The sequence below is a fragment of the Mercurialis annua genome, linkage group LG2 (assembly GCF_937616625.2).
Source record: "Mercurialis annua linkage group LG2, ddMerAnnu1.2, whole genome shotgun sequence".
Taxonomy (NCBI): Eukaryota; Viridiplantae; Streptophyta; class Magnoliopsida; order Malpighiales; family Euphorbiaceae; genus Mercurialis; species Mercurialis annua.
The window spans coordinates 52,636,251-52,661,417 of NC_065571.1; the positions used below are offsets into that span (position 1 = coordinate 52,636,251).

General features: G+C 32.2%; 5 protein-coding genes across 5 annotated transcripts; 1 reads left to right on the forward strand and 4 right to left on the reverse strand.

Moving 5' to 3' along the window:
* Positions 1-507: 507 nt before the first annotated feature.
* Positions 508-2,998, reverse strand: LOC126667224 (E3 ubiquitin-protein ligase RSL1-like). Its single transcript, XM_050360192.2, has 2 exons — positions 1,852-2,998; positions 508-760 (listed from the first exon to the last, which is right to left on the reverse strand). Exons 1-2 carry the CDS (start codon positions 2,841-2,843, stop codon positions 679-681), a joined length of 1,074 nt encoding a protein of 357 aa, XP_050216149.1. The 5' UTR covers positions 2,844-2,998; the 3' UTR covers positions 508-678.
* A 4,555-nt stretch (positions 2,999-7,553) lies between these two features.
* Positions 7,554-9,656, reverse strand: LOC126666996 (E3 ubiquitin-protein ligase RSL1-like). Its single transcript, XM_050359936.2, has 2 exons — positions 8,576-9,656; positions 7,554-7,767 (listed from the first exon to the last, which is right to left on the reverse strand). The coding sequence occupies exons 1-2, from the start codon at positions 9,310-9,312 to the stop codon at positions 7,689-7,691; spliced, it is 816 nt and encodes a 271-aa protein (XP_050215893.1). The 5' UTR covers positions 9,313-9,656; the 3' UTR covers positions 7,554-7,688.
* Positions 9,657-10,573: 917 nt separating this feature from the next.
* LOC126669979 (uncharacterized) lies at positions 10,574-14,204 on the reverse strand. The gene is made up of 5 exons (XM_050363634.2): positions 14,060-14,204; positions 12,852-13,756; positions 12,497-12,697; positions 12,105-12,300; positions 10,574-11,025 (listed from the first exon to the last, which is right to left on the reverse strand). The coding sequence occupies exons 2-5, from the start codon at positions 13,728-13,730 to the stop codon at positions 10,832-10,834; spliced, it is 1,470 nt and encodes a 489-aa protein (XP_050219591.1). The 5' UTR covers positions 13,731-13,756; positions 14,060-14,204; the 3' UTR covers positions 10,574-10,831.
* Positions 14,205-15,949: 1,745 nt separating this feature from the next.
* On the reverse strand, positions 15,950-19,640 carry LOC126669952 (suppressor of mec-8 and unc-52 protein homolog 2). The gene is made up of 10 exons (XM_050363601.2): positions 19,442-19,640; positions 19,153-19,346; positions 18,956-19,070; positions 18,813-18,861; positions 18,610-18,699; positions 18,312-18,380; positions 18,106-18,229; positions 17,366-17,724; positions 16,790-17,173; positions 15,950-16,568 (listed from the first exon to the last, which is right to left on the reverse strand). The coding sequence occupies exons 1-10, from the start codon at positions 19,486-19,488 to the stop codon at positions 16,287-16,289; spliced, it is 1,713 nt and encodes a 570-aa protein (XP_050219558.1). The 5' UTR covers positions 19,489-19,640; the 3' UTR covers positions 15,950-16,286.
* A 698-nt stretch (positions 19,641-20,338) lies between these two features.
* LOC126668715 (GDSL esterase/lipase 5-like) lies at positions 20,339-24,498 on the forward strand. Its single transcript, XM_056104710.1, has 5 exons — positions 20,339-20,754; positions 20,984-21,105; positions 21,210-21,447; positions 23,186-23,443; positions 24,055-24,498. The coding sequence occupies exons 1-5, from the start codon at positions 20,412-20,414 to the stop codon at positions 24,357-24,359; spliced, it is 1,266 nt and encodes a 421-aa protein (XP_055960685.1). The 5' UTR covers positions 20,339-20,411; the 3' UTR covers positions 24,360-24,498.
* The last annotated feature ends 669 nt before the right edge of the window (positions 24,499-25,167 follow it).

Genomic DNA, 25,167 nt, shown 5'->3' on the forward strand with positions numbered 1-25,167 from the left:
AATTGAAGAGGAATAGTTCTTGCGGAAGGCATCGAACTCACGATCTAGCAAATTATTCATAACGCTTATACAATATGAGCTTATAACTCATTACTCCTTTGCTAAAATGTTCATTTTTTTTTTTCATTTTTTTAAGTTTTAGATATACCAAAATTTGTGCCTATTTTTATGAATTCAAAAAAGCTCAATTTTGTAGTTTATCCTTATAATGCCTACTTCTAATAATTTGTTTGGTTTGTTTAAGAAAACCAAAAAATTGTTATATTAATTACTCTAGTTATGGGAGACATTAATTTAATAAAAAAACAAGCTTTTTAAAAAGAAATGATCAATTTGATAGAAGGAAGATATAAAAGAAATATTAGTTAATAAATTATACTTAAAAAAGAATTTATAATATTTTCTTAAATTGTTTGATTACTCAAATTAATAACTTTATACAGAGACAATAGATACCAGATATGAAATTTTCATCAGCTTCATATTTGAACAGCTAAAACTAAACTATTGATAGAACAAAAAAAAAGCAAATAAATTAAGCAAAATATTAACATAAGAATAATATGCGTTTCTTAACTTAATTTTATGTTTATTTTCAAAAATAAAACTTACTTTCATGATCTAACAAGAAAGCAAAATAGCATATATTTAGAATTAGAACTATATAATGTTGAAGAATTATCCTTTGCATACTAAACAGTAATGCTGCTGGATATTAATATTAGTAGTTCCACACCGATAGCAGAAAGAAGCTCCACACCTGTGTCAAATCCACAGGTTACAACATGTCAATTACACAAATTTCATACTTCCATAGGATTGCACGTAACAAAATTTGTCGAAAATATATCTTTTACAAGAAACGCTGAAATGACAAACATTCGGAAACATATATATTGAAATAATAAATTATAAATGTAAACTTTCAGATCAAACAGAAACGAAATAGTGAAGCGTAAGTTTCAACAAATTGCTGTGCAACACAGCTAATTTTTGTTCAAGCAGAACGAGGCTATCAGAGAGCTAGAATTTCATTTGATATTTGAACCAAAATACTGCGTTTTCTCAAACATTAACTAAGTAATGTCGATCCAATGCATATCCGACATTACACCGGTACAGAGCAACGACTAAACAAATGCAAATAGCATGTTGAATGCCATCTTCCTAGTCTTTATCAACTCGAGCGAAATATATATGTCAAGGTGCAAAATTAAGAAGTCTGCTTCAAGATTAGAGCAAAATGCATGAATTGCAAGAATGACTGCAATAAAATGTCAAACTTCCAAACAATCACATGTAATATATTAACTTTGGATTGGTAGCAACATTGATTAGTCCAAATTCCATTTCCTTATCAATTCATGTGAGCAAAGAGTTTGTTTTAAGGTAAATAAGATCTTTATTAAACAGAAACACCCAAACACAAAGCAAATGTTAGGAATTCCAGAGCATTTGGACCCCGAACTTTGACACCAGACATAGAATCGAAAATCCATAGGCGAAAAGAAAAGGTGTTGTACACTACTAAAAACATCGAATTACCAATGAATTTTACCGACAAACTCATCGGTAAATGCATCGAAGTCTGTAATTTTAGCTTGAATTAACCGTATATCAAATGGAAGAGCCAACTGCGTAGATAATCACAGATTGTATGGAAAAACAATTGACGCATAGCCTAATGGTCTCATTCATGACAGGTGGAAATTCAGGGGAATTTCATGTACTAAAATTGATAACAACAAGTGAAACACAAGGAAAACCAATTAAGCATGCTAGTAAACAATCAATTAACAATTTGCAGATTTTAAAATAAAAACTATAAAGAAACAGAAAACAAAAAATTACCTGCATTTCATGTAATTACAACCTTGTGTCTTCTCCACATAAATCTTACAGGCAGGACATCTCCTCCATTGTTTATTCTCAGCTAACTGCAACAACATTATATCTTCCATCTCCCTTTCATCCTTATGCAACGTCTGAAACTTATCACAATCAATCCCCGAATGCCAAGGAACCTTACAAACCGCACAAAACAATCTCCGACAATTCGGACACTCCGATTCCCTTATAACTTCCCCTTCCTCATCATTAATCAACATCAAAGAACAATCCTTATAAGGACAATAAAATTTCTGAGACCCAACAATCAAAGCCTCACATAAAGCACTACCCCATCTATCAAACACATCAGAACCGAGAATTTTATGGCAATACTCGAGCTCTAAAAAACCCGAACAGCCCGACACAGGACAACTAATAGTGCTCACATTTTCTTCTAACTTTGAAGCTATATACTTGGCTGTACAGTCATTACAGTAAGCATGAGTACAACCTTGTATGGAGAATGACTCAGTTTGAAACTTGGTTTCAACACAAATTTCACAGGTAAATTCAGGGGTTTTGTTGGTTTTTGAAGATTGGCCCTTTTCAGTCATTGAATTGGTGAAAATTCTCTTGTTTTTGTTTTTTTTGATCTGGGTAGTGGATAAAGGTGTGAAATTTAGTATTCTAAGATCATCATTTTCATCATAATCATCAATATCATCTATAAAGCAATAATCTTGATTGAGATCAATAAAATGGAGTTTATTTTTGTTGGGTTTGAGGTCAATTTTTTTACTGTAGTGTTCAACAGAGATTGGAGACTTGATATTGTTACCTTTATTCGAGTTGGGTGTGTAAAAAAACCCAGGAAACTCATCAAAATCGTCGTCTATCTGCACAATCGCTGGTTTTTCTGCCAGTTTTAGTCTCTTTTTTGAGCTTTTTTGTTCTTGTTTTGGAATTTGTGTGTGTTGGGACTCTTCAGTGACTAAAATCTGTTGGAATTCCATTGAAAGTTCAACTAATTTTTTTATGGGAATTGTGCAAAATATTGATGATCAGCTATTTTTAGGTAATAGACTTTTGATTTTTTTGAGGATTTTGAATTTTGAAAATGGAGAGTTATATGTGTTTTGCTTTGTGTTTTTACCTTAATTCATCGATTTTACCTCGGCTTGGTGAAGAAGATTACCGAGACTGATAAACTTGTTGACGGGCATCATGCGAGGCCCAAAACACTATTGGGGCGTATTTTCTGAGCCCAGTGGCCTGATCCAACTGTTGTTTTGATTATCGAAAAATGCGTGGCCCAAGTCTCTCAAATTTCATCTATTTGCCAAAAAAAAACTCTGTATTTTTATTTATTATTAAAACTTTATTTGAAATTTTAGAAAGAAATTAATTATATTTAATCAGTGTAATTTTAAAAATATATTATAGAGTCCATGTCAATTTTTTTATCAGATATTGTATTTTTGATAATTTACTAAATTTTCTTAAATTGTAAAATTGTTGATTAATATGTGTTATGAATACGTAAAATATTATATTAAATAATTAATATTTGTAAGAATTTGTAAATAAATAAATTATTTATTATGAATATGTGCATATGTGCAGCTAACTTCATGATGTGTATTAATGCTGATAATCTTTTTTTATTATTAATAATAATATGCACTCATTTTTTTTTTTGCCAGAGATAACAATATATAAATATGTATATAGAAGAATGACCATCCTATGAAGGAAATGAGTCATTCTTTAAATAAATAAGAATAAGTGGACTTTGTAGCTATTATATGAGCCATCCAAATACACATCCATTTAACAAATTAAGATAAACCAAAGTTCAAATAATTTTTTAAACAAACGGTAGAACGATAAAATAAACTGATAATATTAAAAAAAAAAAACATACCGTTAGTATAAAGGATATGACAATAGTAGTACCTTATGAGTTTATTGCAATATGTAATAGCGTAGATTGAACAATTATCCAGAAAAAGTTCCCCAACATAGCATATCTGTTCATTTATTTTTTTAAATTAAATAAAATAATAGTTTAGCGTAATCATACCTGATGCTGGAGGAGTTTTCCCGAGTTATCTACTGAAAATAGGAGTTAGAGGGGCCGATTGGGAGGCCCCTCATATAGAATTGGTTTTTTAATTAATAATTAAGTAGTTATTTTAATTAATTTATTACATTTGTAAATTAAATAGTTATTCTACAAGTCTATTGGAAAAGATAGTGAGAAATATGGAAATAATAATTGTTTTCTGATTTTGGTATTTTATTTTTTATTGATCATCATTGTAATACTGCGTTTCTTATTTTACTATAAATTAAAAATCTAAAGATAACATGACCAAGTACAAATACACAAGTTCTACATGCTTTTTTTTTAAAAAAAAATACATGTCTTACATTTGTTTTTAGTTTGTCAAACTTACCATTATATTGATTTGAGAAAATAGAAGTATATAATGTTTCTCAGCAATAGTTGTCGCATTTTACAAAATTTACTGAATAACTCATAAAAAGAAGGATATAAGGACTTATTAGCCACTTCATGGGCCATCCAATTACACATTCGCTTAACATGTGAAAATTCGCAAGAGATAAACGATAATGATAAGCGAACGGTATTAAAAATTATGACTTCTATTGTTCCGGTGTGTCCTTACTTTATGCTGTAATGATCACATTTAAGCAATCACCTTTAATAATTATGTTGGTAATTCAAACGATGCTATATCTGAAAACCAATAAATATTGCAATAAATAATAAATATAAATTTATCAATAATACTAACCACATAAACGGTCATTAAGGCTGAATCTTGCTTTGAAATTGATCTTTATCTTCATTGACATACATATACCTTCACCTTATAAGGAGTACAATAACCTCAGAAAGAGTACTTTAACTTCACAAGGAGTACAATAACCTCACAAGTAGTACTTTAACCTCACAAGTAGTACTTTAACCTCATAAAGAGTACAATAATATCATAAGGACTATTTTAATCTCACAGGGAGTACAATAATCCCATAAGAAATACATGAACCTCACCTCAAATCTATCTTTTTATTAATGCAAAATTTGCATATGTTAACAATAAAATGAAGTTTTCATAAACAATCTACACCATTCAAAGATTCAGTCATTTAAATAGATTGACCAAAAAGTCACCACCAATCAAAAATTAAAAAATGAAAAATAAAAACTTTTCAAGAAAAAAAAAATTTTGTTTTTTGTGTAGATCTAAAAATATGTATCATTTTAAGTCTTTTAATCCAAAATTGATTTCATTAGAAAATAATTGTTATAACTCTCTTTTTATTATTTGATCTAAGTTAAACTACATTTTCAGGAAAAAAATGCTTATAAAATAAAACATGTAGTAATAAAAATCTTACTGAATTTATAAATTAAAATGAAAACTTAAACTTGGAGTAAAAATTGGTCAACCCATTTAAGCAAATTGATGAAATGTTTGAGTTGCAGACAAAAATCATGAAATTTTTCAGAAACCAAACAACTGTAATACCAACATATATAGAACACAGATCAACTAAAAATTAGGATTAGATATTTTGAATGTTGTCTTTTCTTTTAAATAAGTTTCATAAATAAATAAGAGAGTAAGAAATCACCATTTAATGCAAATCAAAAAATTAACATATAATAACATAAAAGAGAAAAGACAGATTCAACAAAAAGTTTGAATGAGAAATGACGTTGATGAAATGGAGTTAAAAATACTCATGTCTATTTGAAAAAAATGGTGAAAAGAGGGGAGATAATAAATTGAAAAAGACATAGCAGTGTGCATGTTGACATTAAGGATTGGGATTTGAAGGATGACCATGCAATCCAAATATAATTTCATACGTAAAAATAGAAGAAACAGGTTTCCTTTTTGATTTAACGTAGGTGTTAACATTATTTATTTTGCAAACAATGGTTTGTTTTAGGCCAAATTTTCACATCACAAATATAAGAACAGAGCAATAGAAGATGTATTACTAGAATTACTTACTTGGAAACCATATATGATCGCCGATTGAGAAAATATCGCCGTCGATTTGATCCTTTTTATTGCATGCAGTTTTAGGAAACCATATCTATCAATAAAAATGAAAGTTACTAACCTTGATTTTTATTTAGTTTTAAATATTGTTGCCAAACTAACTCCTTCAACCACTACAAGTCGTTGTTTAAGGGAGAATAGTTTTGAGTGTTTGTTCTATGGGTCCTTTCCAAAAACATCCCTACAACTTCAATTGTGTGGTCAAATAAATATTTGTTACCGAATCACTCTCGCTTACCATTAAGTGCATGCACATTTTTTTATATTAACATAATTATTTTTAAAAAAAAATATTTGAATTAAATCAGAATTTTTCACTAAATAGATCATATAATTTCGAGCGAAAATTTCACTAAACATTACTTGCAAAATTAGTCTTTTAGTTCGATTTTTAGTACAAAGGGAACTAAAAAATCGAACAGAACTAAAAGAACCAATCTATCCAATTCCAACTACTTGCTTGGAAATGAAATTTTATAAACTTTAGTAAATTCATGATGATTTTAAATAAGTCAAATTTTGATTTGGTCCGAATAAACGTGTCCCTTTCTTTAACAGAATTAGAGATATGTAAAGATGGAAATTTCGGTGTAATTTTAATACAACTTCATATAGGTGGTTTGAGGCAAGACTTTCTGCAACTTGGAGTAGAATTGCAATGGTTAAGGGCATTTTTCATATGAAGTTTGAATTTCTTGTTCGTTGTTCAATTAGGCATTTTATCTTCCTTAAGTTGTTCCTTTTTCCACTTACATTTTTTTTTAGCTAAACAACCTAGGGTGAGCAAAATGTCCGACCAACGGCAATTAACTGGCGAATCAATAATTTCCATTCGATTCAGTTCCGTGATAAATTTGAATTCAGTCGGTTCAATTTTAAATTATAAGTATTGCTTCAAATTTGAATTATCCAAATTAACCGAACCGGCCTAATAAATTAAATATTTTTTGTCCTAATTTAAAAGTCTCACTTTCTGTTTTGGATTGTCTTATTTTGGAAGTTCCATTTCTGTTTTTAAAATAATTTGACATTAAATATCTTTCTTTGTACCCCTTTTTTAGTCAACAAAAATAGAATCTCACAAATCCATTAAATATTTTTAGAATAATTCCACTACCATTAATAGAAATAAGAAATATCTTTATAAACGCTTTCTTAATCTGTATATAGAATAGAATGAGATTTTTAAAATAAGACCGAGGATATTTTTTTTAAGTATAATTATTTATATTTTTGGCAGTTTTAATCAAAAAGATTAAAATTACTGACTTATTCGTTTCATTTCGGTTCGATTTTTATTTTTTTTATTTTTCAGTTAGCTCGGTTTCAGTTAATATTTAATGTTCCGTTGGTTCGGCGAATTCGAGTCTGGAGTTCTCATTTTGGTTTAGGATGAACCAACCGAACGCGGACTCGTGAGAGCATTTCTATCATACTGATTTATGGTTAACAGAGTCAGCTAAAAAAGCGCCTGGTTCTTGTCCTTCATCTGTGCAGCCTCCTCTGACTTGCTGTACTAGACAGATAACACTTTTTCCGCCTTTTTCCGGTGGCCAAATTTGAGCCAAAGCATAGAAATAGAAATAAGTTGAACATAACTATAAAGCTGAACTCTAGTAATAACCTTAAAAATAGCTGCATAACTCTAGAATATAACAATTGTAGACTATTTACATCAACTTAGAGTTCGAAAACCATTTCCTATTTTGTTTAGATCACTCTAGCAAGAGATCATGAAAGACATATTATGCACATTCAGTGCTTACACTTTGGGCAAGCATGTGAAGTCGTGCTTGAGCGAGCACCACATTTGTAGCAGAAAGCAAATCCGCACCTGTAATCACCCGACGCATGCGCGTACACACATACACACGCACAAAGTTAGTATGCAAAATTTAAGCAAAATCCTGCAATTTGCTCTGCCCGAAAAGAGCACAATTTATTATTCTTTTTTAGCAAATTTGAAATGTAACGCAGCTGAAAAATCATATGCACAACAATGTTGCAGAAACTTAACTTGAAGGCAGAAGCAAACCGTGTTAGCCACAATTAGCATAGCATTAATTACTCGTTTAAGTAATTAAATTAAGATTCGGGTACCTATTAGTATGATTAGTGTATGTGCTAATCTAAATGAACTCAAAAGTGAATGATGACTGAATTCTCATAGGTAGATCATGCCCTTGACGACTAATTATGTTCTATGAAAACTTGTTGAGTAACGTTTCAACATTTTGTTCATATTTTCAAAAACACTTCTGAAAGTCTGAAACTTATATTCACAACCTATGCTTTAAAAGAACCATTTCACCGTTTCCGTTTCACCAAATCTGTTTCCGTGCAACATAAATGACTAAAGTAAAGCACTAGAACTGTTAATTACTGCGATATTAGTCTTCTTTATGTCACAAACCAAGCCAGATATTCATTAAGATACTGAAATTATTCAGTTCTGATAGCCTAATTGCAAAGTCAATCTTAGCATACAGAATAAACAGGAATCAATAAGTCTTGTCCACACATCAGAACATACCAAGCAGCAGAGAAATAAAAGATAAACACAAACAACATAGTAATCAAATTCATATCTAATCAACTTCTAAAAAAGCAATTAAAACAAATTAAAAGAGCCAAAAACATACCTGCATTTCATGTAAAAGCAACCAACAGATTTTTCAACATAAAACTTGCACTTAGGACACCTCCTCCAATTTTTCCTCTTAGCAAGATCCACCAACATACTATCATCACCTTTCTTCTTCAATTTCTGAAACTTCTCACAACTAATCTCAGAATGCCAAGGAGCTTCACACTTGACACAAAACGCTCTCTTACACAACGGACAATCCGTCTGTTGAATCTCAACTCCTGTATCATTAATCAACAACCCTGAACAATTCTTATACGGGCAGTAAAATTTCAAAGAACCATCAATCAGAGACTCGCATAAAGCAAGCCCCCATCGATTAAAAACCTCTTCCGGAAGAATCTCGCGGCAGAATTCAGGCTCCAAAACTCCTGCACAGTCTGATATAGGGCAGGATATGGAAGTAATATTATCATCAAGCTTGGATTTTACATAGTTAACAGTGCACTCACTGCAGTAAAAATGTGTGCAGCCTTTGAGATTAAACGAATCGTTTAGACCCTTCTGCTCAACACAGATTTCACAGACAAAAGATGGAAACTTTTTGTCATGATCCTCTTGTTTTTCATCAGAATCAGTAAAATCTGACTCGGGCGTTAAGAACACGTCATCATCATCATCATCAGCAATCTTGTTGGAAGTGACAACCTTTGACTTAACAAAACCATCTGGTTTTGGTTTCTTATGAATCTTCAGGTTTTTGGGCAGCATGGTGCAAATTTTGTTTCCCATGTTTTAACAGAACAGAGGAATGAAAAACTCAAAAGCATCAAAAAGTTAAGATTTTTTCCCTCTTTTAAGACTGACCCGAGTGTGTTGGTGTTGAGTGTTGGGTTATGAGCATGTGTTTTGTCTGTTTGTAAAGCTGTAAAGACTGAAGCAAAGTCCTTAAGGTTTGGCCTGGTAATTAGGGAAAAAAGCTTGATTTTCTGCTATGAAGAAGATTACAATTTAGAACCGTTTGGTTTTTGTTTTCTATGTCACCGCTTGGTTTTCAACCTCTTTTAGAACTTCTTTTTTCATGTTAGGAGTATTTTAGTAAGACGACTATACCAAGTCAGCCCTTTGTGCATCTATCTAATTTTTGTTTGGATTTATCCTAATAACAGAAATCAAGGGTAATAGGGTTTAATAGCCCTGGCTCGGTTTGAACCGCGGGTTTTGAACTGCCGGTTCACAGTTCCAAGATAAGTGGAACCAGCCCGGAAAATACCGACTATAAAAATAAATTTTAAAACAATATATATATATATATATCTAATTAATAATAGAATTTCCAAAAATGTGGAACAAGTTTAACCAGTTTTGAGCCAATTCCGGAACCAGACCGAGATCTGGCCAGAGCTAGGGTTGAATGTCTATCTCATTTCATTTTGGATTAAATCTTACTAACAGAAATCAAGAGAAATACGGTAAGATTTAAAATTTCCACTTAGCATGGGTTTGGAGGATTCAGACTGAATCAAACTGGTCTAAACTGTTTTATTTATAAATCTAAGTTCGGCTTGCACTCGATTCAGATTTATTATTTATTATCCAAATTCGAACAATTTAAAATTACACGTATTCAAGCCAAATCTTTTCAAATCAACATAAATTTTTGATAAAAATTAAAGTTCGTATATGAAAAGAAATGAATTATCAAAATCCGAAGTCTGAACAGAGCGGGGAGATACCCGAACCGAGTCTGAACACAGACAGAAACCCGAACCGAGTCTGAACAGCTCTATGTGGCATGCATATACCACTAACCTTTCTTTCATAGAAATAGACAAAAGGAGAGTGACATTTAGAATAAATTTGGTAAGAGGCCAATAAGGGCTATCAAATAACTAAAGGCAAATTGGTTTTCATGATTTAATATAGCAGCAGTTGCTTAATTGTGAAGGGAAAAAAAAGGATTCCTTGCCCACAATCAGAAAGTTTTTGAACCTACTCCTTCAAGAGGTTACTCCTGTATTAGGAAAAATAAATGTACACAAACCTAAAACAATAGCCAACAATTACGATCATCATTGATCGCAAAACAAAATATATACAAATGTGAACGGCTGTATCATTCAACTGTATATTTACATCAGTATAGTTTAGTGGATAGGACAGTGAAAATGAACATTAATTAAATAGAAAAACAAAGCTAAATAATATGTTGAAGAGCAAACTGACATATATGTGCATAATTTTTTCTTATGGTGAAAGGTTAAACCCAATAAACTTGGTGCCGCTGCACAATTCTGAAAGAAAACTAAGTTCAGGAGCAAATGCACCTCATGCTGGTGTAGAGGTCATTCAGGGTTGCATACAAGGGCTCCGCAGCTTTTGGTCTTTCCACATTGCCAAGTAGAATGTCATTTGTGGTTAGATAAGGATCTCCGTAAAACTTTAGATTGGTCTCCAGCCTTGTTGTTACTATATTTCCTTCAAGTGATACCCCAACAAATGCACCTGTTACAATGCAGTAAAAAATGATCAGAAATTCCAACTGACAACTTTTTAGTTGCTGCATAAAACATCTGCCCGAGCTCATATATTACAATATTGCAACATTAATAGTTTAATCATGCATTAATTATCTAAAATAAGATAGCTTTAATAGACTTGATTTTCTTGGTGCTACATGTAACGGATGAATTACTATGGAACTATGACAAATACGCTGGTAGATTATGCATGGGAGGGTACCATTGAATGCTAATGTGTGGCAGATCAACCAATCACAAAAATTTGAGTATTTAAAAATTTAACTCATTCTTTTGTAAACCACTTCTTCTAACTCAATATTCTCTTCAAATTTCCACCGCCATATACTGCGTATGCTTAACACTATAAAAATTCTTGAATATATGAAAATAAAAAAAACTTATATTAGACAAAATTACAGAAATGTGACAAAAGAGAAGTTCGGAAAAGTAAAGCTTGTGGTCCTCCAATTTCTAACTCCAGCTAGAAAGCTAATAACAACTCCACAGCTTAGAGCATACAGATATAGATGATGTTACATTAGACTAGTGAATGTACATAATATAATACTAATGCATGCCCACTGGATAAAAACACAGAAATCCATCCCCTAGTCAATAATGTTAATTTCACACAATCACATACTTCCCCCAACTTTGACAAAAAAAAAACATACTATAAAAAGACCAAATTGATGTGCTGACAAAATATGCAGAGAAAATAACCAGAACCCTGGAAAATCGGATACACAAACAATGCAAAACATTATTCCATATGACGTCTGATCCAAATAGATGACATATTGACATAAATTCTATCATGGAGACGCTAAAGATAGAATTTGTGCAAATAAGGACGGAAATGTGCTTGAAACGTGAGACATAGCACACTAATCGCTTTCCAACTCAGACAGAAGTACAAGTAAGATAAAATCCCACCCTTACACAAACATGAAATTTTGCAGATACAAAGTATTTTTAGTTCGAGGTAAACCGTATCATCCAACTATTAGTTAAAACTGAAGCCAATACAGCCGGTAGGTCAAACACAGAGATGTGAATTACCTTTGCTACAACTGTAAGTATAGCAAATGCCAGAACCTCTATCTCCAGCCCGGAGATCGGCTTCCAGCACCCTCCCAACAGGGCCTGCTGCAGCACTACAGCCAGCACCAAGAGAAAAATGCATCCGACTACAAAATGTCTTCACAGCTTTCATATCATGGAGGACAACTATAAAGTCCATGAGCTCACCCCCAAACTGGAAAACAAAGAGGGTTCAGAAAATTCATCAACTGCAACAGATACAGCATAACCAAAAACATTTATGAAGTTTAAGTAGAATTTCTTGACATACTTATGTAAACAGCCAATTTTTTATCAAAGAAATAAAAAATGCACACAGATTTTTCAATCAAAAGTTCTAAACAGAAATATTTTATGGATATATGTATCACCTGTGCACCCCATCCAAGACCAACTGACCATATGGCAGATGGGGCAGACCACGATCCATCTGACCTTCGAGCAACAACTAATCCAGTACCAACTTTGTAGGAAACTAATGCACCAGCTTTGACAACAGTTAATATTGCCAACCCCTTTGCTCCTTTTAGAACTGCCTGAGGTATGGATTTCTCGGGATTTAATCTAGCAACCTGTTTATTTGAGACCACAGATACACAAAGTTCTTATCAAACATAACAAAAAGGAATTCTCAGAATTTCATTGCAAAGGAAAAATAACCATGTCCAAAAATAAAGAATCTGGAACTGTGATTAGTAGCGTAAATAACCTAAAAACAAATTGCACCTGAGAGTAGCTTCTTAATGTATTAGCTGCTTTGTATATCTCATGTTCCATAGACAAACCAACAGGAAGATTTAACCATCCTCTTGTGCATGTCCAATCCGTCACATCATGCTTTGCTACTTGCACAGCATTGCTAATGGTATTGATTAAAACAGCTTGTAAAGGATCAAGCCTATCATAGCAGACATCACAAACTCTCTGTGGATTCCTCTCCCTAAATTTTTTAGGTAACAAGCACCTTCCTTTAGTGCATCCTCTGCAGAAAACCCCACCACAAAACCGACAATGATGTCTTCCACGGGTAATTGCTGTGAAAGGGGAACTGCACTGCATACAAACTGTAGCAGAACTATCCGGCAACCAATCTGGTGGTTCAGCATCCAATACATCTTTGTAAGCGTTAAATGTATTCCCAATCGTATCTAGTAGAGGAGGAGCACTTGGAATGTAAACCGACGAATGCAAATAAGTGTCTCCATTCTTTTCAGACCCAAGAAAAGAAACATTTGAATTCGGAGACTGTTGATTCACGGAAACAGTTGGGACTTTGTTTTTCCCGGTCACAATTGCAACTATCCCAGTTAATACATTTTTTAAGTTGACCTCTGGATTCTTACTATTAAAACTATGAATGTCATTGCAAGCATCCTCTTCACTTGCATACCCATCATCAATATAGTCTTCAGAATCATATGGAAACTGCTTAGAATAATCTTCTTTATCATCTTTTCCAGAATTTGAGGTAATAGTCACACCTTTGGCGGCAGAAGGCGTCGCAAAATTATTATTGAAGCCATCTTCAACAAAAGGGTACATAGTTTTCTCCTTTTGTTGCTTAGGAAGTGAAGTGAATGTAACTTTTCCTTCAAAACTTCCCATTATTTTGGGAAAACTACACTATAACACTACAATTACAAACAGATAAACCAAATTTAGCTTTAAGATAAACAGATTAACATGATTATAAAGACAATTAAGAATTAGACACTACTGAAGGCAGCCAGCTAAATCAAAGATTATTTATAATTAATAACACAAATTCAAATAAAACCATAAAATTGCCGCCAATTAGTAATTTTCTTAAAACCAACGGCATGCACAAGTTCGCGTAAAACACTGCGTTTAATGAGATAATCAAAGAAGTTTGGAAATAAAACGAACAGGATATGAATTGAGATCATAGTTAAAAAAGAAATTAAATTAATTACCTGTAAGCTTGTATACGAGCTGAATTTCAATTGATATTAGGGTTTTTATTGAATAAAAGATAGATCACCACCATATACACACAAAAAACGCCAAATACGAAAACGGAGACGATGATGATTGTTATGGTGTTTGAGTCACGGCAATTTGTCGAATCGGATTCCTTATTAAGAAAGCTGCGTTGGGCTTATTGAAATATGTACTCTTAATAACTGCCCGCGTGTTCGTAAGACTTGTGTACTCTGGTGGTTAGTTTATGGGCCCTTACTTTTATGGGCTTTAGGACTCTCACAAGCTCTTTTAAAACTTTTTACATAAATATTGGATATTTATGACGACGTTCTGTGATTTAGAATTGTCCTTAAATCTTAGTTTGTATCTCATTTGTTTTTAAGTTTTTATTTAATAACTTAATTGCCCGTGATATGAGTTTTTTTAATTTTATTTATCGTTTATGATATGTCACCTGATCTGATAGTTTATTTGATGATATGTCAGTTAAGTGGAATCTTATAAATTAATTGGAATTTCAATTTGTTTATTAATTTATAGAAAATCTTCTAGTGACGCGAATTTTCTGAGATTTTAAGACTTTAATTAATAGGTTTAGTAAGATTTTTTGTGGGTTCAATGGGATACAATTGATTGACATGTTATTAAATAGTCCATCAAGAGTGAGATACATCATTAAAAATTATCGGAATTAAAAAAACTCACAGCGAAAAACAACTAAATTATTAAATGAAGTTTTATGAACGATAACAAACTAAAATTTAGAGATAATTCAGAAAGAGAAGATAATTCATAAATGATCAGTGAACCCCATAAGTACTTTTAGTGACTAATATACTATATAAGTTACAAATATACGCTCTTTTTATAAAACCATTTAGATGAAAAATTAATCAAATCAATGAATCAATTTTATTTATTTTCGTATTCTTGTTATCAGAATCAAAAAGAAAATGAGACAGATATTTGTATGTATTATGAAAGTGCACTAATTTTTTTATAGTATGTATAACATTTTCGATAAAATACATATGCGCGGCGGAATGAGATGTGCGCTTAAAGTTTTGACGACTACAACACTAAGGCTTAATACATAGTTTGACCCCTGAACTTATACCCTTTTACCCATCTAACCCCCAAACTTAACGTCTCACCTATCGAACCCCTGAACTTGTTAAATAACCCGATTTGACCCCCGAACTTGATAAATACGTAAACATTGAACCCCTCCGTACACAATTTCTTCTAGAATGTTTCAAGTGACAGGTGGACACGAAGGGTTCAATATTTACATATTTATCAAGTTCAGGGGTCAAATCGGATTATTTAACAAGTTCAGAGGTTCAATAGGTGAGACGTTAAGTTTAGAGGTTAGATGGGTAAAAGGGTACAAGTTCAGGGGTCAAACTATGTATTAAGCCTTATAATATTCAGAGGCGAAGCTACATCTATATTAATTGACCACCTTTGTTTTTTTATTTATTAATAATATATATGTAAAATAGTATAATATTACAAATTTTATTATTTTTTATTAATGTGTTGCCCACCTTTTTCTTGTAATTACACATAATAACACTTTAAGATTATAACATATACCTTTTTTTTGCCCCTTTTAAAATAATTTCTGGCTTCGCCTCTGATAATATTAATCAAATGCTACTAATTACAAGAACCAGCATAAAGGTTATGGAGTTGTCATCTTGTGAAACCAAGACATCTTTTACAGATTCGGAAAATGACAATTTTCTATCGCAGGGATTACATCATTGCAAATTACATCTGGAACTAAACGAAACAGGAATTGAAAAAAAATTACAGACATATTGTTGACGGTTTGGAATTTTGACGACGGCAAACCCATCGATGATGACGGTGACGAGACTGGACAACTAATCAAATGCATAGGAAAAATTCATGCTGAAGATAAATCTCATTTGATAATAATGTACAAGATACAAAGAGTTCAAAATCTGAGATCTGCTTGCATTCCAAAGAATTTGTTTGACATCAATAATGGTATCATAATAACCGCACTAAATGCTTCTAGTAATTTCATTGCTGTTGCTCTCATTTTAACACACATGGTGATGAGGACCTTGAGGGAACAAGATGAAACTTACAACTCCTTGCAAATTTGCCCATCAAAGTTTGTCAATGGCCGACAAACAAGCACTTCTCGGGAAAGAAAATTAGAGCATTATAGGTTTACCAACTTTATATCCGTGGCTTCTTAGCGTGTTGTACATCATCATCTTCATCAAAATGGCCACCATCACCATTCGTCTCTTTCTCATTTTTCTTTCTAGCCAGTATTTTATTGATCTTGTGCAAATCATTATTCAGCTTCTGATCCTTGTTTTGTTTCCGCGTCTTTCGCCCATCTTGCATTTTAACGCCAAACTGAAATGCAGCCTTCGGCATTGCTTCCTTCTGCTCATTGTATTTTGCCCATTCGTCTTCTGTCTCAAAATCCCATCGATGAAGACGACCCTTTGCCTGTTAAAAAAATTGACCCAATAGTATAATTAGGAGCAATTCACTTAACAAACAGCCACAACTAGTGCCTCGATAAAACATTTTAGATGCTTATGAGGTTAACATTACATCACAAACACCCAATTTTCTAATTCCAGTGGGCAAAAATGAGACAGAATAATGTTTTCATGTGCCATCAACAAACAAAAAAGTGACATTTTATTCTAAGATACGTCACTTACCCGTCCACCCATATCCATTTTAGACAAGTCATCTTCATCGTCGCTGTCCACAACCTCACGATTATACTCTTGATATCCAGGGTAACATTCAGAATAACTCTCAGAGATAAAGTTGGGATCCTTTTCTCTGGCATCTTTCTCCCGCAATTGTTGGAGCCTCTGATCATCTCGCTTGAATACTGAGCCTAAACCCCGATCTTTTTCCTCCTGAGACATGAGGCGTGGGTCCTGTAGAGCATCTGATGCTGCTTGCATATCATATGCCTGCATTGTTTGCTGGATATACTGCTCCGAATATGCCAATTGCTCAGCATATTGATAATCCTGCCACTCTCCCTGATACCCACTTGCTAATGCTTGAGCTTGCATCGAATCATATCCGCTCTAAAACAGTAAGTCAAGGGAGAAAAATCAATATCGTATGAAAATATACATTCGATGAACTTTAACAGAAAGCATAAAAAACCAAGATAACTGAAAATTCAAGAAAAACAGTACTTTTAGCCATTTCATCCAAAAAAATATTATTTTGAAAGATCTTTTTTCCGGTTGAACATATGGCTCCCACTATCTTACCAGGTCTTGATATTCCTGAGAGGGCCCAGAAGGTGGAACTGGCCCATAAACTGGTTCACTAAAATAAGAAACTCTTTCCTTGTTTCGAGGAGACTCTTCCATATCCTCCGAAACAGGGCTTTGGCTTATGTCCTTACCAGGCACAGCATAGTCAATGCCATCTCCCACAAATATGTCATCGTCCTCTTCTCTTGCAACTATTGGAGCTAGATTCTCATGAGAATCGGGTTGAGTTCTTCTGGGAAGAGGTGGAGGTGGAGGCAATATTTCTTTCTCAGTCTTATCATTTGATATAGCTCCATTAGGTTTTAAATTCTTATTTTCTTCATTGTACTCATGTCCAAGAGCTAAATTTTTTCCTTCAAGATAAAATAAAGGTGCATAAGGAACAAACTAAAAGTTAGCACATATAAAAAGCAAATCATATTTTAAGGGATTGCCATGTGATATTCTCTTCAATAGAACTACCCAGTACCCACATTAAACTTATGTTCGCTTATATGTCCCACTCTACTTATTAGAAAACGCCAATGATACAATTATTAATTTACTAACCCAATAAGAGTTAAATGCATTATAGCTCAATAAGTTATGGACTACATCTTTTTATAACTAATACATAAGATTATAAGAATTAAGTATATGCATTAATGTCAAAAAATAAATGGATATAGATAAGAGAAAGAGCAAACAAATATGAAATAAGTAAAATAAGTTAACACACGGCCACAAGTAAATACCTTTTGCATCTTTCTCTTTCTTCTTCTTCTTAAGAACCTTTCCAGAAGATCCAAGGCGTAGGTATGACATAATTTTAGCAATTCGATCCAGCACAGAACCATCAACACTCACAGTAACCATTTCCTAAAAAACATACACAAACTCGAATTATATCTTCCCTCATTTCTTTTAGCAAGATTACTACACAAAATAAACAAATACAAACCTCGGGAACTGGACAATCGGCTTTACTCCGGTGCAAGGTAGTAGGAATATCATGGGTGTATCCACCCTCCTAAAATGCAAATAAGAAAAAACACAAATGCTAGATTAATAACCATATCAAATACAAGCACTTTTGATCTATCAGTTGATCAATTAATAAGACACAAGCAAAGACAAATAAATAAATATCGCACTAACAGGTGTAAAGATCCCGAAGGTCAACAAAATTAGTTATGTTGAATGCTAAGTACACAGTCCCAGAGTAAATAAAAGGCAAAGAAAAACAAGAAATTCCTTACCATGTTAAAAATGAATGACATTCTACCAGGAAGAAACATCTCATTGGTTTTCATAATAATTTGAGGCTTCACTATAGATTGATACACCGACTGAAACAAAGCAATTGAATAACATTCAATAAAAGTTCAAGAAATAAAACTCTCATCAATAAACTAATACCATAAACATTACTCCATAACATAATCACAACAGGTTAACAAACCTTCGCAGTCGCAGTACGAAATGACAATTGTAGGTCTTCCTTTGGCTTTCTATCACATATTATATGGAGCACAGGTTAATACACAAACAAAAACTATGACGAAAAAAACGAATAACAATAACGAATTCCGTAATTTTAATTACCTAGTCTTGCCATCCTCATCATCTTCAGCATCGGGTTTTTTATCAATTTCACTTCTAACTTTATTAAGCAATGCATAATCAAGTCCTTTCACCAAATGCGTATGCTCCACATCACCTAAACCATTTTTCAAAAATTTCATCACTTGGCATTTCAAAATAACTGATAACAAAGAACAGAAAAAGAAGACGAAACTAACCTCCAAGGTACTTGCTCTTTTCAATGGAAATCTTATTGGCATCAGCTAACCGGAGATCAACCGCGCCCGGTGGAGCAACCGCGTGAAAAGAACCAACTAATTCAGTTGGCTCATAATCAGGATTTTGGTCTTCTCTTCGTTCTTTTGCACGGTCTCTGTATTTCGGTAGGTCTGGTTCTTCTACTTTCTCTTCTCTGCACGCAATTTTTCTCACACAGTTGGAAATATTCAAATAATGAAGAAAAATTGTAATTGAAAAAATTAAGTGAAAAGATTGGGTTTAACATACTTGCGACGAGCGACTTTGTCCTTGTAATGGCGTTTGGAAGATGACATTGGTGAAATTTTGTGGATTGTTCTTGTAACTGAAACTAGGGTTTATTTTAATCAGTTCTGATCATGAATTAGAATTGGGAATTTCTTTGGTTAGGGTTTTTAATTGATTGAGAAGGAAGATGGGGATTAAGAAAGTCTGCTACCGCGCCACGTATGATAAAATCATAATCATCCGAACGCACCGTTTTGAAGACTGCTAAATGCTAGCATATGGATTTGTTAACGACACGCCTTAACCATGATAGGATAAATTACAAAAATCCCTCACGTTTTTCATAATTCACTTTCCATCCTTCTGCTTTAGAATAAAACAATGTGATCTCTTAATTTAAATCTCATTAATAATTATAGTATTTTATGAATAAAACCGATATTCACCGTAAAAAGACTATATTATTGAATTTTTATAAAAAAAATTGACAAAAGTACTAAAAAAAAAAAAACCATAAAATTGTGGATCACATTATTAAATTTCCTTTTTCTTTAACGGAAAATTTAAAAAATTCTAATAGAACATTTTAATTGGTTATATTATTGAAAGTAAAAGATCACATCATTTGATCCTAAAACAAAAAAAGATGTAAAAATAAATATGATAAATGTTAGGTTTATTAGAGTAATTTGCTCGACAGATGAGTAAAACTCTTATAAAACAAGATTTATTTAAATGAACCACTCTCACATTGATGAATTTTGTAATTTTAAAAATAACGAAATTGGTGTGAGAGAGTTTACAAAGGATCGGTTTGGATACGAAAGTTATAAAATGTCCAAGTAAAATATATTATCAATTGAGTGAACTAAACAACAATACAAAAGCTATTATCTCAATATGGTGATAGTTACAAAGATGATTTATTGGCAATTCGGCACTAGACAATTCTTCCACTAAACAAAGTTCAAAAATTATTCAATTTAATTATATGTATTCCCCACCTTATATATGGCATTTCATTCCTTGGAAAAGCCACTCATTGTGGTGCTCAGGCAAAATGGTTAGACTTAATTCTTCCTTTGGTTACTTCTTGATCTTTGTAATATTTGCATCTTCAAGTAGCTTGAAGCTGAAGGCATCCGCTACTAAGAAGACTAGTGCTTCTTCTGCATTGTTCATCTTTGGCGACTCCACTGTGGACGCTGGCAACAATAACTACATCGATACTATACCTGATAACCGAGCAGGTTTGAAGCCGTATGGCCGGAATGGCTTCTTCCAAGCACCCACCGGACGCTTCTCCGATGGCCGCATCATAGTAGATTACATTGGTATGCACATTCATCATTTATATAGGGGTCCATATATATATGTCTCACTCACTTGTTGTTGTCAAAGAAGAATAGAATATTCAAATTGGTTTCTTTTGAATAAATAACATCACTGGAAAAATAAATATTGCCTATGTTTTATTAATTTTAGCGCAAAACTCATTCGTACCTTCTTAAACGGACGGAGACAGTATTGTGTTAGTATTTATCAGAGTTGAATTGGATGCAGCTGAATATGCAAAGTTGCCGCTAATTCCTCCATTCTTACAACCTTCCGCCGATTACACATATGGTGCCAACTTTGCATCCGGTGGCGGCGGCGTTCTCCCTGAGACTAATCAATTAGGAAATGTAAGGATGACGCCTAATTAATATTATGCCTAGTTTAAACTAAAGTTATCCTCCTTAAATTTATCTTAAACATCTAATCCTGGTTTAATTATTATTGTAATTAGGTAATAGATCTTCCAACACAGCTAAAAAATTTTGAAGAGGTGGAGAAATCACTGACGGAAAAACTTGGAGAAGCACAGGCTAAAGAGATCATATCGGAAGCAGTTTATTTCATTAGCATTGGAAGTAACGATTACATGGGTGGTTATTTAGGTAATTTCACAATGCAAGAAAATTATATTCCTGAAGTCTACGTTGGAATGGTCATTGGGAACTTGACAAATGCAATCCAGGTGAATAGCTAGCTTTGGTTTACATTTTTGGATAGAGAAATGCTTTATAATTCATCATTTTAAAATATCTCCAATCAAAACTTATCACTAAATATTAATTAGCTGATTTATCACCAAATCTATTCTAACGATAATCACTTTTTTCTACACCAAAAAAAATATATTTTTTTATCTTTAATATTTTAATCATTTTTTCACTTTAACTTAATTTTGTTACATATTAGTTCAATTAATATATATATATATAAGGTCAAATGTCGTAAAAAGGACAAATCTTTTATAAAAGTTTCACAAAAGTTCTGACCTTTTAATTTATCGATTTTGGCCACAAACTTATTATTTGGTTTCACAAAAGTCATGACCTTTCAATTTTATCGATTTTGGCCAAAAATGGATTATTTGGTTTCACAAAACTCCTGACCTTTCAATATATGTGCATGCCACATAAGCGCCACATAGGCAAAATTAAAATCAAATTGAGAGTTGGCTGCAATTGAAACCAAATAATATGTTTTTGGTCAAAATCGACAAAATTGAAAGGTCAGAACTTTTGTGAAACTTTTATGAAAGGTTTGGCCTTTTTACGACATTTGGCCTATATATAATTATAATAATATTCTCGTCTCGCTAAATTATTAATGTAGTATTTTTAAATTATTGTCTCGTAAAATTATTTATATAAAATATTATGTTAATTTAATAATTTAAAAGTAAATGATTATAATATTTTAATATTTTCATGTGTAAAATTATTCTATAATATTACAAATAAATAATATATATATATATATAAGTTTTTAATTATAAATGTGTTGAATTAAATAATAAATTAAAAATATTAAATTGTACTTTTGCCAAATAATAAAATAATGAATAGTAAATATGTAACTTCAAATAGTAAATCACTTATTTAATGAGAGAGGTAATTGTAGTGTTACTTGTTTTAAAACAAGTGACAAATTGGAGATGAAATGTCACTTGTTTTAAAACAAGTGACATGCATTGAAGATGTCCTTATAAACCTTCTTACGTGATAGTATTTATTTGTAGCATTATTTGGACAGAATAATAAAAATTGTCAACTCATGAATTACTTGAAATTAATTTAGAAAATATTCAAAATCGGTGTATAAATTAATCGAATCAAATTCTCGAGATGTTTGAATTAACTCTTAACTAAATTTCCAATATCTAAAATATTCCATTCAAGAGGATTGTTTGATTAATTAATATATTTATCTTGTTAAAAATATATGTCTTTAATTATACACAAATAATTGAGTCTAGTACGCTTTTTAATTATTTTACTGAATCCGAACCCGAACTCTTAAATAAAATTCGATCAAGTTCAAGACGAGTTTTATCCTTCAAGATTTAGAGACGAGCTTAAATCTGACAGTTTTTAGTTGACTCGGCTCTATTATACCCCTATAATTAGGGGTGAATTCGGTGCAAATTGAATCGAACCGAATTAAATTTTCTTTTTTCAAGATGGAACCGAATCGAAATATTAAGGACTTAATTTATTTATTTTCAATAAAACCGAACTGAAAAACTGTTTATTTATACTAAATTCAACCAAACTGAATTTATCATTTCAGTACATTTATTCAATTTGGTTTGATTTTTAAACACTATGATAAAGGCTAATAGGTTGATTAGCGTTGGTTTTAAATGCGACAATTTCTAAATTCTTAATTCAATTCACTAATGCCTTCTTTAATTTAATGTTAATTTTAAAACAGGCTTATATGAGAAGGGAGCAAGAAAATTTGGATTTCTAAGCCTGTGCCCTTTAGGTTGTCTTCCAGCTTTGAGAGCAATGAATCCCAAAGCCAGTGAAGGTGGCTGTTTTGAAGCAGCTTCTTCTCTTGCATTGGCTCATAATAATGCCTTGAGAGCTGTTCTCACAAGCCTTCAACATCTATTCAAAGGGTTCAAATATTGTAACTCCAATTTCTATAACTGGCTCAATGACAGGATCAATAATCCCACCAAATATGGTAAGTAAAATATTAGTAATTTTTATCGATTAGTTATGTAATTAACTTATTAATTTTTAACTATTTGTCAATTTTTTGATGGTTAATCCAATTTTTTTATTAACTAGTCGCTATATTTAACTTAAAAATGGACACATTTATTCTAATTTGATATTAAGAGACTAAGTGGCTGACAAATTTAATATTAGTGTTAATGGCTAGAGGTGAACGAAAATCTGGTTAAACAAAATTGATCTATTTCGGTTAAAGTATTTGGTTAATTAGTTTGATTATTGCGGTCGATTTGATTAATAACTTTTTTAATTTTGGTTATGGCTAAGAATATTAAAAAAACTAGTTAAATAAATTAGTCAAACATTGTTTACTTTTTATTAATATTCTTTATATTTTTATGAGTTTAACTAAATTAACCGACTAATTTATACTTTTCATTTTGTATTTTCTAAATTTTGGTTAATTCAATTAATAATTTTCTCGATTCGATTAAGAGATTGGTTAAACCGGTCAATTTTTAACCGAACGACTATTTCACCCACTCTATTAATCGCTCATCGCATCACATGTATAAGTCCACGGGGCAAATTGATATTTAAGTGTTGTGTTTTCTTTAGGTTTGAAAGATGGAGTGAATGCTTGCTGTGGAACCGGACCATACAATGGTATCTATAGCTGCGGAGGCAATAAGAAAATCGCCAAATTCGAACTATGTGAAAATTCTGATGAGTATGTTTGGTGGGATTCATTCCATCCGACGGAAAGAATCCATGAACATTTTGCAAAAACTCTATGGAATGGAGCTCCGTTTTATGTCGGACCTTATAATTTAGAAGATTTTTTCTTCACCAAGGAAAATCTCACCATTGCTGATGAAGTTGATGACCTTGATAATAATAATGGAGGACTGAACTTTCAGTAATATGTAGAAAAGAGGAACCGTCATGAATAAGAAAACATGTTGTACAACCTATAATTTAACATTTATGCCATATATATGAGTGTTGTTTCATGTTCGCGATTAAATCGGAGTTAAATGTAAATAAAACTATGAACTATAACGTGTTGTAGAAATTGATGTTACTACTCAAAAACTTTGCTAGCTTATTATTGTTGCAGAAGAACTGGAAAGAAAAATTATGTAATAAAGCTTTTGAATTGAATCACGCCTAAATTATTTTTTAAAACGTTTTGTTATTGTTGTTGAAAAGATAATGAAGAGCAAGAAAAACTCTCTTTTGTATTAATTGTATTCGTTATCTTTACAAGAATGAAATCTACCTCTATTTATACACAAACTGAAAGGATAAAAACAAAGAAAGTTGTTACAAGATGGTGAGGTCACCAGATAGGAAAAACAGAAAACCACAGCAAAGGAGCAGTGGTGGAATAGAAGCTTCTGTGACAGAAATCCTAATAGAATACCAGCTCAGCATAAGGAGCAGATTTGCTGAGGAGAAGACCACAGTAAGCTCAGTGGAAGAATCTTGTGAACCAAGGAATTGTACATCCCCTCCTCAAGTTGGAGATTGATGAATGTCATACAATCCCAACTTGAAGAGAAGATTGGTGAACTGAGGAGCTGAGAGTGCCTTGGTGAATAAGTCTGCCTTTTGATCATGAGTGGAGATGTGAAGGGGCTGAATGAGACCTGTCTTGTATAAATTTCTGACAATGTGGCAGTCAATGTCAAGATGTTTTGTACGTTCATGAAAGACAGGGTTAGCAGT

What these genes read in the sequence shown, in the direction of transcription:
- LOC126667224 (XM_050360192.2), bottom strand. Translation starts at nt 2,843, where the DNA reads ATGGAATTCCAACAGATTTTAGTCACTGAAGAGTCCCAACACACACAA. An exon ending in TGTAATTACATGAAATGCAG is followed by an intron (nt 761 to 1,851) that starts GTAATTTTTTGT and finishes GATTTGACACAG; the next exon opens with GTGTGGAGCTTCTTTCTGCT.
- LOC126666996 (XM_050359936.2), bottom strand. Translation starts at nt 9,312, where the DNA reads ATGGGAAACAAAATTTGCACCATGCTGCCCAAAAACCTGAAGATTCAT. An exon ending in TGCTTTTACATGAAATGCAG is followed by an intron (nt 7,768 to 8,575) that starts GTATGTTTTTGG and finishes GGGTGATTACAG; the next exon opens with GTGCGGATTTGCTTTCTGCT.
- LOC126669979 (XM_050363634.2), bottom strand. Translation starts at nt 13,730, where the DNA reads ATGGGAAGTTTTGAAGGAAAAGTTACATTCACTTCACTTCCTAAGCAA. An exon ending in CATTAAGAAGCTACTCTCAG is followed by an intron (nt 12,698 to 12,851) that starts GTGCAATTTGTT and finishes TCAAATAAACAG; the next exon opens with GTTGCTAGATTAAATCCCGA. An exon ending in GTCTTGGATGGGGTGCACAG is followed by an intron (nt 12,301 to 12,496) that starts GTGATACATATA and finishes TTTGTTTTCCAG; the next exon opens with TTTGGGGGTGAGCTCATGGA.
- LOC126669952 (XM_050363601.2), bottom strand. Translation starts at nt 19,488, where the DNA reads ATGTCATCTTCCAAACGCCATTACAAGGACAAAGTCGCTCGTCGCAA. An exon ending in TTCGTACTGCGACTGCGAAG is followed by an intron (nt 18,700 to 18,812) that starts GTTTGTTAACCT and finishes GCTTTGTTTCAG; the next exon opens with TCGGTGTATCAATCTATAGT. An exon ending in TGTCATTCATTTTTAACATG is followed by an intron (nt 18,381 to 18,609) that starts GTAAGGAATTTC and finishes TTTGCATTTTAG; the next exon opens with GAGGGTGGATACACCCATGA.
- LOC126668715 (XM_056104710.1), top strand. Translation starts at nt 20,412, where the DNA reads ATGTATTCCCCACCTTATATATGGCATTTCATTCCTTGGAAAAGCCAC. An exon ending in AGACTAATCAATTAGGAAAT is followed by an intron (nt 21,106 to 21,209) that starts GTAAGGATGACG and finishes TATTGTAATTAG; the next exon opens with GTAATAGATCTTCCAACACA. An exon ending in AAATGCAATCCAGGTGAATA is followed by an intron (nt 21,448 to 23,185) that starts GCTAGCTTTGGT and finishes ATTTTAAAACAG; the next exon opens with GCTTATATGAGAAGGGAGCA.